The sequence below is a fragment of the Berghia stephanieae genome, chromosome 1, assembly GCF_034508935.2.
Source record: "Berghia stephanieae isolate SIO BIC M18660-M18661 chromosome 1, UCSD_Bste_1.3, whole genome shotgun sequence".
Taxonomy (NCBI): Eukaryota; Metazoa; Mollusca; class Gastropoda; order Nudibranchia; family Aeolidiidae; genus Berghia; species Berghia stephanieae.
This window is the reverse complement of record NC_088360.1, coordinates 38,863,370-38,883,369: the sequence shown is the minus strand read 5'-3', so window position 1 is coordinate 38,883,369 and position 20,000 is coordinate 38,863,370. Positions and strand designations below refer to the sequence as shown.

Below are 20,000 nucleotides of genomic sequence, written 5' to 3'. Positions count from 1 at the left end.
TCGATCGGTTTAAAGGACCCTCATTTTGGTGAAAACTCTCAAAGCTGGGCCCTCGGGAAGTACTATGCGACATAAAACTGAAACATGAAATAGATCTACTACTTTTTCTGTAACTCAATATTTATTTAGTGATTTTTTTCTTCTCTCCTTTGGCCTCTGACAACAGAATCTTATAGTCCTCTTTCCTCAAAAGTAGTCCACCAGATCATTTTGACAATAGAGCAGGATTGAACGGACAATAGCAATTACTTTCTACCCTTTGGATCGGACGCTTCTCGCTAGTCTATTGCAAAGTACTTTCCGTCAGATCTAAAATACCCAGCGACCCAATCAATCACTGCTGGGTGGACACGGATCAGAAAAAATATCGGTCTTGGTCCTTTTGCGTTTGCAGCGAGTGCTCTACCAACTGAGCTATCCGTGTCCCTCTTCCGCCAAACCCACAGTATAATATTCTTTATACTATTCTTTATACTATTCTTTTTTTTTTTCAGAGTTTTTTCATCCGGTGTACCAAGGACGGACAACCAAATTTTACTAGTCAGTGTAACGGGAAGTGCGACATCCTCAAAGGAGGAAGAGTTCGGTGCCAGCACTGTCGATTCCAGAAATGTGTCAATGCAGGGATGTACAGAAAAGGTGAGTATCAATAAATGTGATCCATCTCCTAAAAACAGTATTTTCTTGGGTGATAATATATGGAAGTGCGAGAATCTGTGCAGATAATGATGATGATTTCATTTTTCCTCTGAAATCATGACATCTGCAAACACATTGTTGCCTGTATTTTGACGGACTAAAAAAAAGTAGTTCTTCAGAGCCGGGGTTTATCTCGGTTTCTATAGCGTGAAACGGACAAATGCAATTGCTTTCTATCCTTTGGATAGGACGCTAGTGCATCGCAAAGTACTTTCACTCCTGGATGGACAGGAGCCGGGTCAGCCGGGATCGATCTTTATCCCTTTGCTTGTGAAGCGAGTGCTCTACCAACTGAGCTATCGGGACTCCCAATGACGGACTAAAGCAGTTTTTATTGTAAGAATTGATTTAAAAAATAATGGAAAGAAAAATGTGTTTTGCCAGCTGCTATAATTTGTTAATTTGGCCTCACTGTTTTAAGAACGCGAATTAACGAATCCTTTCAACATTTATTTCGCTTTTTTTCTCCTTATTTAAAAGTTGACGCTTTAGTTCGTGAACATCTTATTATATCGAGATTTGTTTCTGTTATACACTGTAAAATAAAACAACTATCTATAGCTTTTAATACAGACCTCACCGACATTGAAATCAACGTTCTGAAGTACTTTTTAAAAATATAAACAGGCTTTAATTTTTTTGCCAGAATACTCGTCCTACCGAATATCGATTGATTAAAATGACCCTCATCTTGTCAAAAACTCTCAAACCTGGGACGTGGGAAGTTCCGGATGCCAGAATTGTTGATTTTTTGTTTATTTGTTTGTTTGTTTTGTTTGGGTTTTTTTGTTTTGTCTTTTACAAGATAAGGGTCATTTTAATTGATCGATATTTTGAAGGGCGAGTTTACTGGCCAAAATAGTTGAATACGTACTTCTTAATGACTCGGGATGGAATGAAGATGGTTTATTGTGGTCGTTCATGCCTCACTGTTTCATATGTAGCTAGTTCTCGTACGGGTTTTTAAATTGGGTTTCTTTAAAGAAGAAGAAGAAGAAGAAGAAGAAGAAGAAGAAGAAGAAGAAGAAGAAGAAGAAGAAGAAGAAGAAGAAGAAGAAGAAGAAGAAGGACAACTACAACAAGGAAGAAGAAGAAGAAGAAGAAGAAGAAGAAGAAGAAGAAGAAGAAGAAGAAGAAGAAGAAGAAGAAGAAGAAGAAGAAGAAGAAGAAGAAGAAGAAGAAGAAGAAGAAGAAGAAGAAGAAGAAGAAGAAGAAGAAGAAGAAGAAGAAGAAGAAGAAGAAGAAGAAGGACAACAACAACAAGGAAGAAGAAGAAGAAGAAGAAGAAGAAGAAGAAGAAGAAGAAGAAGAAGAAGAAGAAGAAGAAGAAGAAGAAGAAGAAGAAGAAGAAGAAAAGAAGAAAGAAGAAGAAGAAGAGAAGAAGAAGAAAGAAGAAGAAGAAAGAAGAAGAAGAAGAAGAAAGAAGAAGAAGAAGAAGAAGAAAGAAGAAGAAGAAGAAGAAGAAAGAAGAAGAAGAAGAAGAAGAAGAAGAAGAAGGAAAAGGAAGAAGAGAAGAAGAAGAGAAGAAGAAGAAGAGAAGAAGAAGAAGGGAAAAAGAAGAAGAAGAAGAAGAAGAAGAAGAAGAAGAAGAAGAAGAAGAAGAAGAAGAAGAAGAAGAAGAAGAAGAAGAGAGAGAGAGAGAGAGAGAGAGAGAGAGAGAGAGAGAGAGAGAGAGAGAGAGAGAGAGAGAGAGATTATGTGTATGTGTGTCTGTAAGGGAGCTCTCAGAGTAGAATGTTAACACTTTCACACAAAAAGTCTTTTAACAAAGTGTGTGCATTGTTTAGAATTAATTTTATCATTGTTATTGTTGTTGTTATTGTTTATTATCATCAATTTATTATAATCAACATCATCATTGAAGTAGTCCTTCAGAGCCATCAGGTCCGTGGAGCCGGAGTTTATCCCGGTTTCTATAGCGTGAATTGGACATTATCAATTGCTCGCTACCCTTTGGATAGAACGCTAGTCTATCGCAAAATACCTTTCGCCAGATCTAACAGACCCAGCGACCCATTCACTGCTGGTATACAGGGGGATCAGAAAAAAAATCTCGACTTCACCTGGGATCGATTTCGGTCATCATCATCATCATCATCATCATCATCATCATCATCATCATCATCATCATCATCATCATCATCATCATCATCATTGTCATCATCACTTTATTATTGTCATTCATCCTCATGGTTTCGTTCATTTCCTCGTCCGTCAGTGGAATTTATGGTGTGCTCATCAGCATTGTTAGTCTTGACATCATAATATCCATTATTGTAGATAAAAATATCGCAACTCTTTTTTGGAAATGCCAAAAGTCTAAAATCATTCCATTCACCGTTCAGCCGTGCCGTCTATATTTACGTATTTTATCTACCCTTTTAAAAAGTTTTTTGTTGTTGTTGGCATTTTGTGTTTTTGGAGACAGCCAGTGCAAGTCAAATTTTTATTTTATTTAGTTATTTTCGTCCCCGTTTTTTTGGTCGTGGTTTTTTTTTCTCCATGAATTAGGCCATGGAATTGGACCCTAGTACTGCCGTAGTCTGAGAAAATAAACAAACACATTTTAAAACATTTTAGCCATAAAACTCGACCTTCAAATATATATCGATTAAAATGACCATCTTGCCAAAAACGCTCAAACCTGGGATTTCCGATATGACGTCGTTGCAGTCCCAATTTGAGAGTTTTTTGACGAGATGAGTCATTTTAATCGATCGATATTTGTCGTACCAGTAAGGTCTCGGGTTCGAGCCCCCATCACCGCAGCAAACTTTTTTATTCTCTAATTGTCTTCTGGCACTTTCCTACTCACTTAATTTCTTGTTATTATAAATATAAGTGCCTGCTCCTCTCACTTTTCTGAGTGAATTTTCAACCCAAATACCGGAGCCTACTCAATGTCTCAATCGTTTCTGTTACATGTTTGTGTTGAGAATAAGCTTACATTAAGCTTAAATGCTGGCTAACAAACTTTGCGACATTTGTGTGTGTTGAACTCATGACAGACTCCTAGAAGTCGGGAGAGCTGCTCAAGATAGACATAGCGTTTGAAACCACTTTTTTTGTGTGTGTGGATAGCTCAGACAGTGGAGTCACGCTCTCCCCGGTCAGGCGGAATTGTCGTACCAGTAAGGTCGCGGGTTCGAGCCCCCACGCCGCCGCGACATTTTTATTCTCTATTGTCTTCTGGCACTTTCCTCCTCACTTCATTTCTTGTTATTATCAACACTGCTCCACTCACTTTTCTGATACTTGAAGCACAATTTTTGTGGCCAACATTTTAAAAAATGTATTATTTTTTTTTCAAGATTACGGCAGAACACTTGGTGAAATCAATGCATGTCATAAACTTGAAACGATTCTCTCATAGAAGAAAGCATGATGATAAAAGAAATGGAATTGGTGTATTTCTTTTTTTAGTTAGGTCTAGTTTTTTTTTTAAAGTGTTAATGAACCTTTGGGCAATTGAGGTGTGTCAAAAGTTCGTTTTTATGACGTTCGCGACAAGCCATTCCAACACTGAGTTTTTTTGGAGAAAATAGGAAAGAATCGCTAGATTGACTATTTTCGTGCTTTTTAAAACATTATTCAACTGAAAACTTTTTTTTCGTGCTTGTTTTTTTATTTCCAATAACCTATTATTGTGTTGTTTTTTTTTTATGGCGAACGACACAAAAACGATATTTTTGCACAGCTTCAAATACGTTGTCGGTACCTCTATATATGCTCTGTGTGTGTGTGTGTGTGTGTGTGTGTGTGTGTGTGTGTGTGTGTTTGTGCGCGTGTGTGTATTACAAAGGACATATACTTCCGTGTCTAATTTCAATTTCTACATTCATTTATCCAGAAAAGCCCGAGGCAGTCGAACCAGCAGAGGGTCAGTTGCTGTGTAAAGTCTGCGGCGATATCGCCAATGGGGTCCACTTTGGAGTGACTACCTGCGAGGGATGCAAGGTAAAGATGGTGCCATTAGCATAGTCAAAACGCTAAGGAATTCTGCCCCGCGTAGCACGTACTAATTTATAGGTTTGATCGTCCAAATTGTTGTAATGGAAATACTCCCAAACCAACGCACAGTATTGTCCATTACATCAATGTTAAATCAAGCCCATAATTGAATTCGATGACCAGACCTGCAAATATGTACACGTGGGTTCCATCGTATGAATCTGTTACATATTATTATGCAGGAACAAACCAATGAACAAACTTGAGTTTACTTTCAAACTTAACAGAATGAAAACAATTATAAGTTGTTGTTTTTTGGGGGGTTTTTTTTTGTTTGTTTTTGATTTTGTTGTTGTTGTTTGTTTGTTTTTCTGGGGGTTTTTTCTTGTTGTTTTTATTTTTGAAGTTTAAAAAACAAAGACTATCATCCCATTGGACGCATATAGTGCGTTGCAGCTGACGCCTAGGTTATTTCAATCTTCTTTCATTAGACTAGGCACTAAAAACTACATTCTCCTCGAGTATGATTAAAGGGAATTTTTTTATTATCATTATTTATATTTGTCATTATTATTATTATTATTATTATTATTATTATTATTATTATTATTATTATTATTATTATTATTATTATTATTAATTATTATTATTATTATTATTATTATTATTATCATCATCATCATTACCACCACCACCATCATCATCATCATCATCATCATCATCATTAATATTATTATTGTTATTATTATTATTATTATTATTATTATTATTATTATTATTATTATTATTATTATTATTATTATTATTATTATTATTATTATTATTATTATTATTATTTATTAATTCTTTCATTCATTTATTCATTCATCAATCAATAAATTAATTACACTGTTCATTACAACAATGCTTGAACCAGTTCATAACTGCAATCGGTCATCAGACCTGCCAATATGTGTACATCGGTATCACCTTTACGAGACTGCGTTAACTCTATCTTTGTTTAATATAATAATTTCTATAACTGTTCTTCAAAAGTCCAGTGTAATGATTTTATTTTCGAAACCAACAACAAACAAACAAAAAAAAAAAAAAATAAAAAAAAAAAAACAAAAAAAAAAAAAAAACAACAACAAAAACGTGAGCACAAAAATGAGCATTTATTTAGTGTGCAATATCCACAAGACATGCTCTAAGCGCTTTAAAAGGGGTCCATAGCTAACAACAACACTTAACATCTAGGACAAGACATGTTGCATATTATGCGATATCGGTTTGTTTGTTTGTTTGTTTGTTGTTGGTTGTTTTTGTTTGTTTTTTGTTGTTTTTTTCTTTTTTGGGGGGGGGGGGGGGGGGGGGGGGTGTATTTTTGTATGACAGAGGCAAGGCTGTTAATGAGTTAAGAGCCTTTTTTTTAAAATAAAAGAACACAACTATGCGTCTCTCAAAACTTGACTCGAGTCCGATGGCGAGCGTCATACCATAAGGTCACATAGCTCCCCCCCCCCCCCCCCCCCCCTTTTTTTTTTTTTTTTTTTTTTTTTTTTTTTTTTTTAAAGCAATGATGCTTCACTTATTTCCGGCCTTTGGGAAGATCAACACAGCACCTATTACGCCCATGTATTGTTATTAACCAGTTAACTGTCGTATGGAAAAACCCGTGTTTAAAAATTTGGTCAGAAAACCCGTCCTTCAAATATCGATCGATCGATTTAGATGACCCCCGTCTTGGCAAAAACTCTAAAACCTGGGACCTCCCAGGTTTGAAAGTTTTAGTCAAGACGAGGGTCATTTAAATCGATCGATATTTGAAGGAAGAGTTTTCTGACCAAATTTTAAAATATGTGTTTTTTTTTCCAGATTACAGCAGTTAACTGGTTAATCGTTCTAATGGACTTGATTAGTCATTGTCAAATTGGCTATGACATCTCAGTCAGAGGTAGACTGTGAAGAGGAACAAGAACTGTTCAAACAACATTAATATTTCAATCTTTTATTTCATCCTTTAACAAACAAACAAACAAACAAACAAAAATTATAACGAACGATACAGAAGAGGTAAATGCCAAAGCCTTTCTACTGCTACTACCACTAAACATAAGTTTGATTTAGAGAATTTGATAATAAACCTAACAAATAAAATTGTTACTAATTAAGAGGGTCATTAGATAGGATGGCCTGGGTCTAAAAAAATAAAATAATAAATAAAAAAAGGAACAGCCATCAGGTGGTTATGTATAATTGATGAACCAGATGTATTTAATAGACCCTGTGACATTTTCTTATCGTTCACTACCCCACCTCGCCATTAATTTGAAAATTACCCAAAACAGCAATTGACCGAATTTGTGCAATAAAATATTATCTGCACTACCATCATTTACGCTCTCAACACCGACATTCATTTATCCTTCCAACATTATCATGACCATTATTATTGTTGTCGTGATCGTCATCATCTTCATTGACATCATCGTTATCATAATCATCGTCATCATCCTTACAACACTACCACCATCGCCACCAACATCATTATCCTCATCGTCATCATCATCATCATCATCAACAACATCCTCACCACCACAACCACCAATTTTGTTCTACTCATCGTCATCACCACCGTTATCATTTTGTCGTTATCTACGTCACCCTAATGACCATCATCTTTCCCCCCCCCCCCCTCTCTCTCTCTCTCTCTCTCTCTCTCTCTCTCTCTCTCTCTCTCTCTAGAAATTCTTCCGAAGAGGTCTCAAGGAAAACAGGACGTATGTCTGTAAAGGAGAGATGAGATGTTCCATCAACCCACGCATGCGCAACAACTGCCGATACTGTCGTTATCAGAAATGTGTTTACGAGGGAATGTCCCGAGAAGGTGAGTTTTATTTTAAATATAAAACTAGATTTACTGCAGCTATGTGATCTAGTGGTATGACACCCGCTTTCGGATCGGTGCATAGTTGAGTCCCCGGAGAAGTCTCTTTGCTCACATTCTCTCGCTGTACCCAGGTGTAAAATGAGTATCTGGCCGTTTACAGCGTTGTCTCTGTCCGAAAAAATTGTAATATCGCCTAATAGGCGTCCTACATGTTAAATGTTGCTGTTGGCCAGGAACCCCTTGTAAAGCGCTTTGAGTATATTTAGTGGATATTGCGCTATATAAAGCTATTTTTTTTTAGTTTGCCAAAATAACTTCTTCCTTAGAAATTGGTTTATATCATCCAAAGGGTATGTCAGTTCAATCAGCTATCGATCGATTTATATAACCCTCATCTTGGCAAAAACTCTCAAACCTATGACTTCGCGAGGTCCTAGGTTTGAGAGGGGTTTGTTTGTTTTTTTGATTTTTTTGTTTTTGTTTTTTTTTTTCCAAGATGAGGGTCTTTTAAATCGATCAATATTTGAAGGACGAATTTTATGGCCATTTTTTTTAAAGTACGTGTCTTTCCAGAGTAAGGCAATTAATGGGTTACATAAATGGCACCATCTTGTTACCATATTATTATGTGCCCAGTCGTCTTCAAACTCCATTATGTTGCGGTGAAACAACCTTGAAATGAAATGTTCAATTATAGCATTTGAGTTGAAATAAATGTATATTTTTTGATCACACAAGCACATGCACACACACACACACACACACACACACACACGCACACACTCACATAAAAATATATACACACATACAGAGAGAGACTGAGAGAGAGAGAGAGAGAGAGAGAGAGAGAGAGAGAGAGAGAGAGAGAGATAGCTAGATAGATAGATAGATCAGGCAAATGTATTATATATATGTACAATGAAAAAACTCTCTCTCTCTCTCTCTCTCTCTCTCTCTCTCTCTCTCTCTCTCTCTCTCTCTCTCTCTCTCTCTCTTTTTTTTTTTTTGGTTATTATTATTATTATTATTATTATTATTATTATTATTATTATTATTATTATTATTATTATTATTATTATTATATTATTATTATTATTATTATTATTTATATTATTATTATATATTACTATTATTTGTATATATATTAAATAATAATAATAATAATAATAATAATAATAATAATAATAATAATAATATCTACACTATCTTTAAAGCGTGTCGAAATGGAGTTGTTTGCGAGACTCGGTTGTATAAGAATCCTTAATATTAACCGATGGTGTTTAAGTGTTTCCTGGATAAAAGGGAGAAGAAGAAAAAAAATCAATGAAATAGTTTGCATATCAAAATTGAGTGAACAGGAATAATCTCCGGTCAAATATTTGATCTTTATCTTGATGGAAGGATTGGCCCTTGGCAAGGATATGGGGAAAATATTCGTAGAGTACTAGAAGAGAAGAGATTGGGGGGGGGGGGGGGGGTTGGTTTAAACCCTTTCACGGCGAGATCGAATTTCTTTCGAATTATATTTTCTAGCATTATTTCTCTTGTTTTGTTTATAGCGCTAGGTTTTTATAAAAAGTCCAATTACAGCGATGCAACTATGACTTCATTTAGGCATTGCTGTTACTGCGCTCTTCGTGAAAACGGCAAGAACCCGATGTTAGATAAGAGTAAAATCGAATATTCGAGTAAAGGGTTAATACCAGACGTATTGGTAGAGGCTATGATTATCTGAATTGGTTATGGAGCTAAGAACATGTGCATAAAAGACTTTATTATGGTTCTGTGGCGTAGAGAAAAAAGGAAGAAAGTGATGGAGAGTGTGGGGAAAGAAAAGTCAAACTAAATCTGCCGTCCTCTGGAAAAACCCATATTTTAACATTTGGCCAGAAAACTCGTCCTTCAATTATCGATCGATTTAAATGATCCTCATCTTAGAAAAAAAAACCTCTCAAACCTGGGACTTCGCGAAGTTTGAGAGTTTGGTTTTTTTTTCAAGATGAGGGTCATTTAAATCGATCGATATTTGAAGGACGAGTTTTCTGGCCAAATGTTAAAATATGGGGTTTTCCAGAGTGCGGAGAAATGCCCTAAAATCTGATGAGACGCCCCATACTTAATTTAAACTATGTTCTTCTGACAAGCGCCAGAAGAAAAAAAAAATTGCTTCATATACGAATGGAATGAAATGGCTGAAAACAAAGTAGTCCTTCAGACCCATTAGGTCAATGGACCGGAGTTTATCCCAGTTTCTATAGCTTGAAAGGGACAATAGCAATTGCTTGCTACCCTTTGGATAGTTCGCTAGTCTTTCGCAAAGTACTTTCCACCAGATCTAACAAACCCGCTACCCAATCACTGCTGAGTGGACAAGGGTAGGAGGGGGGGGGGGGTAGAAAAAATATCTCGACTTCACCCGAATCGATCTCGGTCACTTTCTTTGCGTGTGAAGCTATTACTACACCAACTGAGCTATCGGGACCCATCCCCCCCCCCCACCCCCACCACCAATCCGGACTTTTCTATATTTGTCTATAAATGGCCAAAGCCAATCAAAATTCATCTTAAAATACATCTTAAATGTAAAGAAAATAAACAGTGTGTTGTAGAGCATATCTGTTTTGCTAAAGAAATGATTTATCGCAATTATTTTACTGCTATTGTGTTTGAGTGATAAAAAATTAAATATAATTTTGTGTTGGTTGTGAAGTTTTGGGGAAAATCCTGAAAATTGCTGGCCAGGAGAGAGTTAAAAATGATTCTTTCGGCGTGAAGACAATAACCAGTGAAAACATTTGATACCTATTATGAAACTTGAGATATCCGATGTCTCAAATGCTAGAGCACTGGCATCGTAAGCAAAGAGGCTGATGTTGATTCAGGATTGGATAGGTATTTTTTATGACCCCCCCCCCCCCCCTTGTCTACTCACCAGTGGCAATGAATGTAGTTGGGTTTCTTTAGATCCAGTGGAAAGATCATACTTTATCATACAGTTAATAAAAAGGTTAGCCAGCATTTGTTACTATCTGTTAAACGCCACCAAACCCCCCCCCCCCCCCCCCCAAAACCCCCTCCCCCCCAAAAAAAAAAAAACGGAATAAGCTAACGTTTTTAGCCCTCAATGTTCTGCTTGCTTTCTTTCTTTTTTTTTTGTTTTTGTTTTACGACGAAAATATTTTGATTCATAAAAAAAAGGAAAGAAAACTTATGCGTATCATAAGCTTTTAACTGACTCACACCGACGACACCCTACAATTATCATTTCTATTATTATGAGATCATATCGATTATCATTATAAATGCTGCGATTATTGTAACTCGTTTGTTATTGCCGGGAACCAATGTATCATTATCAATACCACAATATTGCAATTATCACAATTGAAGTATTTTTTTTATATTTTCTTATAGACAATCAATATAGACAATCAATGAAATTGTCTATCGACAAATACTTTCGCACTTGATAGGTCTCGATGTTTGCTTACGATTATGTGCTTTGTGTATACCACGACTTGCACATATATACAGGTCTGACATCCGAACTCACTTATGGGCCTAGTTTAATACCAAATGATGTCAAATGAATTAAACTGCAGGAAGAGGAAGGGGAAGGAGGTGGAGGAGAATATGAAGAATGTGAAGAAAGAGGATGAGGAGGATGAGTAGAACGAAGAGGAGAAGAGTGAGAAAACTAAACGTGCGTAAAGCACGTTACAAGGGGTTCCTAGCCAGCAGAAACACTAAACATGCAGAATGAGACATGACGTTTGTAAGGTGATATTATAACCTTTTTTTTTCGACAGAGAACTGCTGTTAACAGCCAGGTATTCATTTTACACCAGAATACACTGAGAGAATAGAATAAGACCGTTTTTCTAACACTCAACTATCGGCCACTCAGAGCTGAACTCGAACCCATTACCTTCAAGTCCGGAGGCGAGTGTCTTGCCACAAGAGCAAATAACCTCACTATTAGCTTACTAACAAGGCTCAGACTAAAATTAGATTTGAGCTCAAATCTTATCCCAGCGACTTAGAATTAATGTGACAGCCATAGAAGAGACTCTTTACGAGGTTACCCGAAACTAAAATACAAAAAGAGGAAACTTCCAGAGTGGATAAAGATAAAGAGTTTCAATAGCAGACAAGTATGTCAAGTCGGTAACCTTCCTCTCGCTCATATTATTTTTATATTTAATATGTCTTAAATTTGGCACGGGTTTTCGCAGCTTCCATTTTGAGTCAGGTGACTATGCTTCATTAAATTCATTCTAACTTTGAAGGCTACGCATACCATCAATACTCAAATGCCATATTTACCGACTTGACTTTGACATTGCATGCATATGCATGGAGCCCGTAAGTTTCTTGTCGCTCTATGCGCCGCTCATAACGGGATTCGAACCCTGGACCTTCCGGTCCGTAGGCAGCAGCCTCTTATGGTTCTCACACTACTATGTTATGACGATCGACCCAATCAGCAAAGTCCGGTCCGCATTCGTGCACCGTCGCGAACCCGCCAGGTAGCATCGTCACAACACACCGTTCAACTAGATGCTCTGCCGTTTCGGGTTCTTGCCCACATTGGGTACATGTGGGACAAGTGGAAAGTCCCCACTGATGCAGCGCTGTTAGGCAGCTCCTCGACCGAAGCCGATTCGCAGCCACCCAGTGTCTCCTCTTACGTAGGCGAATGCCAGGCCACAAGACCACATAGCCGTAATACTAGCTTACTAGCCTACTAGCTTCAAGGCTCACCTATATTAAATTTGACCTTAAATCTTAATTATTCCCGCGATATAGAATTAATGTAAGAATCGTTTTACTGGGTTACTTCGATCGTCAACGAAAAAAAGTTATTGCGGCCATTGTTCGGAGAGCTTCGCTTTGGAAGATATATACGATGACAAAGAATGGTAGAGACAACTATTAACCACATTGTCCAAAAAAATAATTAAAAATTCTGATGACTATTCTAGTTTATCTAAAGTACCATTCGTTTTTTTTTTATGTGTTTGGGAACGATTAAAACAAGTTCAAATGAAATCAAAAGTCGGTGCAGAAAATAGAATTGATGTGCGGATGTGCGGAAGCATTCTTGATTCATCGTGTTAAGTGGTGTAGAATATCAAATAGAAAATTAAACTGAACAAAATCGAAATGCGTCGATGATGGGGTTTATTTTTTTTTATTTTTTTTTTTTTTTTGTGTTCGAATACTATGAAGAGTGATTTCTTTTCAGCACAAAATAATTGATTTGGTCAATGCACATTTCAAGGCTAAAGCCTCATTATGCGTCGGCTGTGCAGAATAAATGACCAGAATAAATCTCACTCGATCCGATTTTTAAAGTAACTGGCTTCACCTAGGCTTATTACTGGAATGGCTAGTAATTTTCTATATCTAGTAATAGAAACTCTTCACAAGAGCCGGCCCTGCTCTCTATTGTTTTATATTTCAATGATATGGATCGACGCGTGCATATTTAATTTGCTGATATAAAAGGCGCCGTGATATGGATCTATATTTATCACCCATCCATAATACAATATCAAACATCTGATGCTAGCACGCGTCATGGTGTGATTCGGCTTTGATTTACTTTTGTATGTTTGGATCAAAATCAAGGCCAACTATAAATAAGAGATTTCACAGGCCAGCATTAAAATCATCTTGTGACGTGGTAGATAGCTTACAATGTTTTTGTGCTTGAATATCACGTATTATTACCCCTTCCATTGGAAAAACCCTATCACGTTTTATGTTTTTTGTTTGTTTTTAAGGGTTTTACGGCGCTTGCAACACATTTAGGTTATATCAGAGCCAGTAAAAAGGAAGAAAATGAATAGTAAAAAGTTCTAGAATTACAATTAAAGCACCCAAGAAAAGGTAAGACAAAGGGGAACTGGGAACAAATAGGGATCAGATGTAGATTCCAAGAGCACACTATCAAAGGATTTAGTTTGAGACCACCTATAAGTCTCATCCGGACACAAGCACAAAATCCAACAGAGAGGAATACACTCAAATGCTTACATTATACACTAAAAATAACAAATATAATAATACATAACAGTGAGATGATTTAGAAGGAAAAAAATATCATCTCCCAAAACAATAACTATGCATTTGACTGTTTCCCTCCCAGCCAAGACTCCAACCAGGGCCAGGACAAAATCAAGTAACCTCATTTCAAGACAAAGACAGAAAGCATGTTGGAAAACAGATATAAGGGGATAGAAGACACAGTATGGACCTCCCTGCCCGCTATCACGTTTTACTAAATACGCAATCGTTGAATAACGCTTTGTTCAACGCTTACAGTTACTGTAGAGTTGTGCATATATTATTGGTTTAAACTATGGTGTTAAAGACAGCTGATTGGCGATTAAAAGTAATCTTTTGGTGCGCATGAATCCTAAATCCAACTTCTTTTTTTTTTTTGGGGGGGGGGGGGGGGGGGGGGGGGGGGGGGGGGGGGGTCGGTCAAACTGTCATTCAAGCAGATGTAGAACAATACAAAAGGTGAATCGAAGTTACAACTGCCATGTATTCAAAACTATTAAATTCCCTTTTTTTAAAAAAAAAATCGGAATAACTCATTCGCAAGCTCGTGAGTTATTTGCCGCGATATAAATAACTCATTTAATAAATCCAAACCCGTGAAAGAATGCAATATTATTCCACTGTTTTAATCAAACATTTATGTACCTACATATTATGCTCATTAAGACTATCATGAATACGAATTGCAAAAACGAAGAAAAAAAAAAACACAGATTGAATACATTGACGTCCAATGAATACTCATGCACATCTGCTATTATTAAATAATGTCCTAACTTTCCCTCTTTCGCTTCCCTCCACACCCTCTCTCTCTCTCTCTCTCTCTCTCTCTCTCTCTCTCTCTCTCTCTCTCTCTCTCTCTCTCTCCCTCTCTCTCTCTCTCTCTCTCTCTCTCACACACACACACACACACACACACACACACACACAAAGTCACATTCAGATACTCATCCAAATTATACGAAGCTATCTCCTTCGCCTTTCTCGATTTATGCTGTGCGCTTAGCCAAAAACAAACAAACCAAAAAACTTTAAAAACTTATAACACCCGCCAGCCAGATATAACGTACCAACGCACAATACTATAATATTATGTATCCTTAAACGTTTATAGTCTGATCTGATATGTAGAATTTGGTGGCTGCTTAAAAACAATAACAAAGAGCTGAGTGACGTCAATTTCGTTCCATCTATTCTCCCACCCTGAAAGTATAACATATGTATACTATCATCCCTCGTTGCACCCCTTACATACTCCTCCCCCTCAAAACTCACGCTTTGATTTCTTCAAGTGCGTATAATCTACTCAGCCTTGTTATTGAGTTTTGCTCGCAGTATTATTTTCTCGCAATTTTCTTGACATTCATTTTGAATCGGTTCGTCTCGACACCGCACAGTCTTCACTGTTGACATAAGGCTGGAAAATCGACAGCTGTTCCCGATCGATCCCCTTGGAGTGATGTCCCTTTATGTGCTCTTTTGTGTAGAAAACTAGATTTTGATGGTGGCAATGGTACTAACGTTGACGTGGTATCATTGAAAATGATAAGGCTTGTGGACATGATGACGCGAAAATGAAATGCGACGATGGTCTGCTATTTATTTCGGTGGTTGAGGTGGTGGTGGTGGTGGTGGTGGGTAAAATTGCAGTAGGTCTGATGGTAATGGTAGACTTGTGGATGGTGCCCATGATGGTAGTCGTTTTGTTGATGGTAGTGATGAAAATGTTGTGATGGTGGTGGTGGTGGTGGGAAGGGGGGGGGGGGGGGGGGGGGGGGGGGTACTGAGAAGTTATTTTGTCAAAAATTCGGAAATATATAAATATTTACATAAACAGTTTTTTTTAACAAAGGAAATAAATAAAGAAAAGGAAAAGACAGTTGAATAAAACTTTGTAATTTAAAGAATCAATCTAAAGATAATAAAAGTTGAAATGTAAATAATAATAATAATAATAATAATAATAATAATAATAATAATAATAATAATAATAATAATAATAATAATAATAATATAATAATAATATATAATAATAATAATAATAATAATAATAATAATAATAATAATAATAATAATAATAATAATAATAATAATGCCTCGATGCACTGATTGTATAGCTGGGTCTGTTAGATCTACACCAAAATACACCAAAGTACAGACTATCATTCTGACCAAAGGGCCGCAGGCAATTGATAATGTTCGTTTAAAGGGGATACATTTCGGCTCCACGATCCTTGTGGCTCTGAAGAATTACTCCCAAAGGGCTTATTTCCTTGCTTTGGCTCTTCACTTCGGCTGTGGCATAGGCCATCGATAAATCCACTCCATCTTGTCCGAGTTTGTGTCATCTTCTCCGGCTCTTGACATAAGGATGACCACTGGCTCAAATGGAAAATGATGAAATGAATTTAGCATGCTGTAATCGTGGCAGTGATCTACATAATTTTTATGCGTATTTAATCTTAACAGTGGTCAACGGTCATCGTGGTGTTGGACGAGATTATGATTGGTTCAAAATTGGTCCAAGCCATGGTGGATAATTGTTTGAGGGTGTTTCTGAGAAATGCTGAGAGAAGGAAATGTTTCATGCTCTTGATGGAGGTGATAGTGCTCCTGTTGTTGCTCCTGTTGCTATAATGATGATAATGATGATGATGATGATGACGACGACGACGATGATGTTGATGATGGTGATGATGATATAATGATGTTGATGTTGATGATGATGATGAACCTCATCATCGTCATCATCATCATCGTCATCATCGTGATAATCATCACATGATAGCAGAAAGATAATTGTTGATAGAGTAAATGTCGTTCTTTTTCAAATATACTTAGTGTATTTTGTATAGCGAGTCCGTTATATAGTGCTGAGCAAACAGGAAAAGATTGGAAAAGATTTCTCAAACATCTACTGAATCAATGATAAGACGAATAGACTTATTGAAATATGTATGATACACTGATGGTGTCAACTAAATACAAGCCATGACAACTTAACAGCCTGTTATACACTTATTTTAATTATTTTTGTTTATAAATCTTGAAAGTGAGAGCTATGAAATAACGACGAATGGTTTACTGAATTTTGAGAAAGACTTTAGAACGGTTATTATTTGTTCTACATGGACTGATTCAGGTGAATTTTTCATGAGATTCTCAGAACATTGTCTAGTTTCATCAGAATATAAACTGGCTTGGTACCAATTTCTTCAGGGTCAAACACTAAATCTATTGGGCTATTAATGATGTGACTTTTGAAAAATTGATTTACTTCGTTTTCAACACATCTTATATTGATTTCAATGGTCGCACATCGGTTTAAATTGTCTGATTTGGGGTGAAACCTCTTATGTACCATTTTCCTAACCGACTCAGATATGTTTAAATAGCTATTTTCTAAAAACGTTTTTTATTTCAAAAACGTGAGCATTTATACAGAGCATTTTCCACTAAACGTGTCCAAAACGCTCTACAAGAGGTCCGCAGCTAACAACAACACTTAGCATGTAGGACGATAGATGACACATGTTAGGCACTATATCATATTTTCCAAAGAGTGACAACGCTGTTGACGGGCAGGTGCTCATTATACACCTGAGCACGGTGAAAGAATGTGAGTAGAGTCTTTTCCAGAGGGGACTCGAACCCAATCATATTACACGACCGCTTAGTAGTCGCACATAGTTCTACCGTTTGCTCATCTCAAGGCTTCTTCAGACCTTCCTTTTCTGCTTCTAGTACTATCCTCATACTCTTTTTCAAGTCTCTTTTTTAGGTTTGTCAAAGCTTTTTATTGTAATGGCATGAAAGGAAGGAAACATGTTTTTTTGCATTATCACTCACACACACACACATACCATTATACACGCACCCACACACACACACACACACACACACACACACACACACACATAAAACTATAGCACCAAAACTTTCTTGCCTTAAAAAGAAATTCTTGACCTTTGATATTGCTTACACAAATACATTTTCATGAAACATCTTGATATTTTTACAAATTTATACCTTAATCATATCTCATTATTTATTCATCTACAGCAATCAAGATGGGGCGTCCAAAGAAGGGAGATCTGGTTTTCCGTTCCTCAAAAATCAACAACAACAAAGTTTTGATTTCGGGACGTAGAAATGGATATACAAGGCAGTCGCTAACACCCGGAGACAGACAACCTTCTGGTTACTCCGAAAACTCATCAATTTACGTCGATGACTACGGACAAGACGAGAGTGATGACCAGGATATGTACAAGCCACAGGCCGGCGATCACCAACACTCCCATCAAATCACTGACCACATGCAACAACATAATCCTCACCAACATCACCAGCAGCAGCACATCAACCAACAACAGCATGATGAAATGACCATGCACCGTTCACATCACCACCACCACCACCAGCAGCAGCAACAACAACAACAACAGCAACAACAGCAGCAGAAGCAGCATCCCCAGGAAGTGCAGTCAGCGAGTAGTGGATTCAGTTTGGGAACTCTTCTACACGACTCCATGACGGTTGAGGATTGGGACGTAGGGGGGTCTGTCATATCGGATTCCTCCGATCAGCAAGTGCCTCATGGGGTTTTGGCGACGTCTGATATCGGCAGTGGGTCTATGGTCCTAACGAATGCACAATCAGTTGACGGGAATATTAGAGTTATGGAATCGCCGGATATCCGACATTCTCTAAGCCCACGCCAATCCCGCCAAACTAGTCCTGGAGGTAATGTGGTGTCAGACAACAATAACCTAGTAATAAACTTACAACAGGCACATCAAAATCATCTTCATCCTCAACAACAACAACATCAAGAACAACAACAACAACCTCGACACTTTTATAGCGATAATCACCTCAATAGTGCCCGTAATAATTCGACACCAAAGCACACCAGTCCGGGTCCTCATTCAGATCTGTGTCATGTTCAACAACAACAACAGCAGCAGCTACAACAACAACAACAACAACAACAACAACAACAGCCTCCAAGCGTTTCTCATCAACAGCATCATCAGACACAACAACAACAACTACAACGACAACAACATCTTCCGGGGGCCGACATTCATGTTTTCGATTATTTAGAAAACGATGAGCCATTGATCAGCCAACAAGCTAGAATAGTTAAAGTTGAAAAAAATGGAATAATAAATACGAATGAAGAATCTTTCCCTAATAATGTGAATATCGAAGAAATTCAAAATTTTCACACCTTAACCAAAGTCAATTTCCCGCAACAGTACAACAACCCTCAATCATCGCCCTACGCCGAGGGCAACTCTCAATCTCCTGTAGAGAATGAAATGGCCATCCCCGTATCTCAGCTGGAGCCTAGTGTCGATCCCCAAATCATAGTCTATACCGCAAACGGTCGACAGAACCCTCTTTCATCCAACTCAAATATTGTCATTAATCCAACAATCATCCCACTTAATCGTTTTACGCGAGGCTTTGAAAACAATGCTATTGACAATCTTGGAAACTTAAACGGAACTCCAATGCAATCAGAAGTGGTCAACTTGTCCCACAACCCAACAATAATTTCCATACCAAATTCAGTTCCGGTTTCCTCTCTTACCACCGGAGACCTCGTTCCCATCGTTTCTCATCCGGTAGTTAACGGAAGTAATATTTTCTTGTTGAGGAACGATATCTCATCTCCCGTTGTTTCTGCAATTAAGAGCAATACCGGTATAAACAATAATAACAGCATACATATGAATAATACCATCGTCACATCCAACATTAATGGTTTACAACATGATAATAACTTAATTTCTCAAGCAATGGCAATCGCGTCACACGAATCTTCCTCAAATGACAGCAATTTGGAACCATATCATATCTCGGAAATAAAGAAGTCACAATCCATGTCAAATTTCCAACTGAATGCCAACAGGAATGACAATATGTCACAATTACTGGACTTTGAGGAACTTCTGCGAGCCAAACTTGGAACTAGAAACGTTACCAAACAACATGGTCAGATAAATCACTGTGTGGATGATTTGCGAATAAAAAAGGAACATAATCGAAACAAAAGGGATTTTGTAGGGGCTGGGAACCGAGATCTCACAAAGGAAGAGGCAGCTGTACAAGGAACCACTAGTCTTCCTAATTTTTTGGATGTTCCACCGCAAAATGAAACAAATGTTTCTAATGCAAAGACGGTTGTTTCGAATTCAAACGGTATTAATGGTATGATCTATTCACTCAACTCCGACACCACTACCCTCACCATTCCCAATAATATCAACAATAACAACATTTATGACGACTATAATGTCAACACCGACACCGGTATTTACAACGTCAAAAGTCGTCTACAGAACACAGCAGTAGATTCCAATGCATGTAATCATTCTAACGAAAACCACGCTCT

General features: G+C 37.3%; 1 protein-coding gene across 2 annotated transcripts in view; it reads left to right on the top strand.

Annotated features, from left to right (window-relative positions):
- LOC144974063 (uncharacterized) overlaps positions 1 to 20,000 on the top strand; it is a 155,695-nt gene that overhangs the window by 129,745 nt on the left and 5,950 nt on the right. For both annotated transcript variants that reach the window (XM_078916962.1, XM_078916955.1), the window contains 4 exons: positions 495 to 639; positions 4,550 to 4,656; positions 7,378 to 7,519; positions 17,657 to 20,000. The exon at positions 17,657 to 20,000 is cut by the window's right edge and continues 295 nt beyond it. In XM_078916962.1, the coding sequence (XP_078773088.1) occupies positions 495 to 639; positions 4,550 to 4,656; positions 7,378 to 7,519; positions 17,657 to 20,000 (2,738 nt within the window). The remainder of the gene's footprint in view (positions 1 to 494; positions 640 to 4,549; positions 4,657 to 7,377; positions 7,520 to 17,656) is intronic.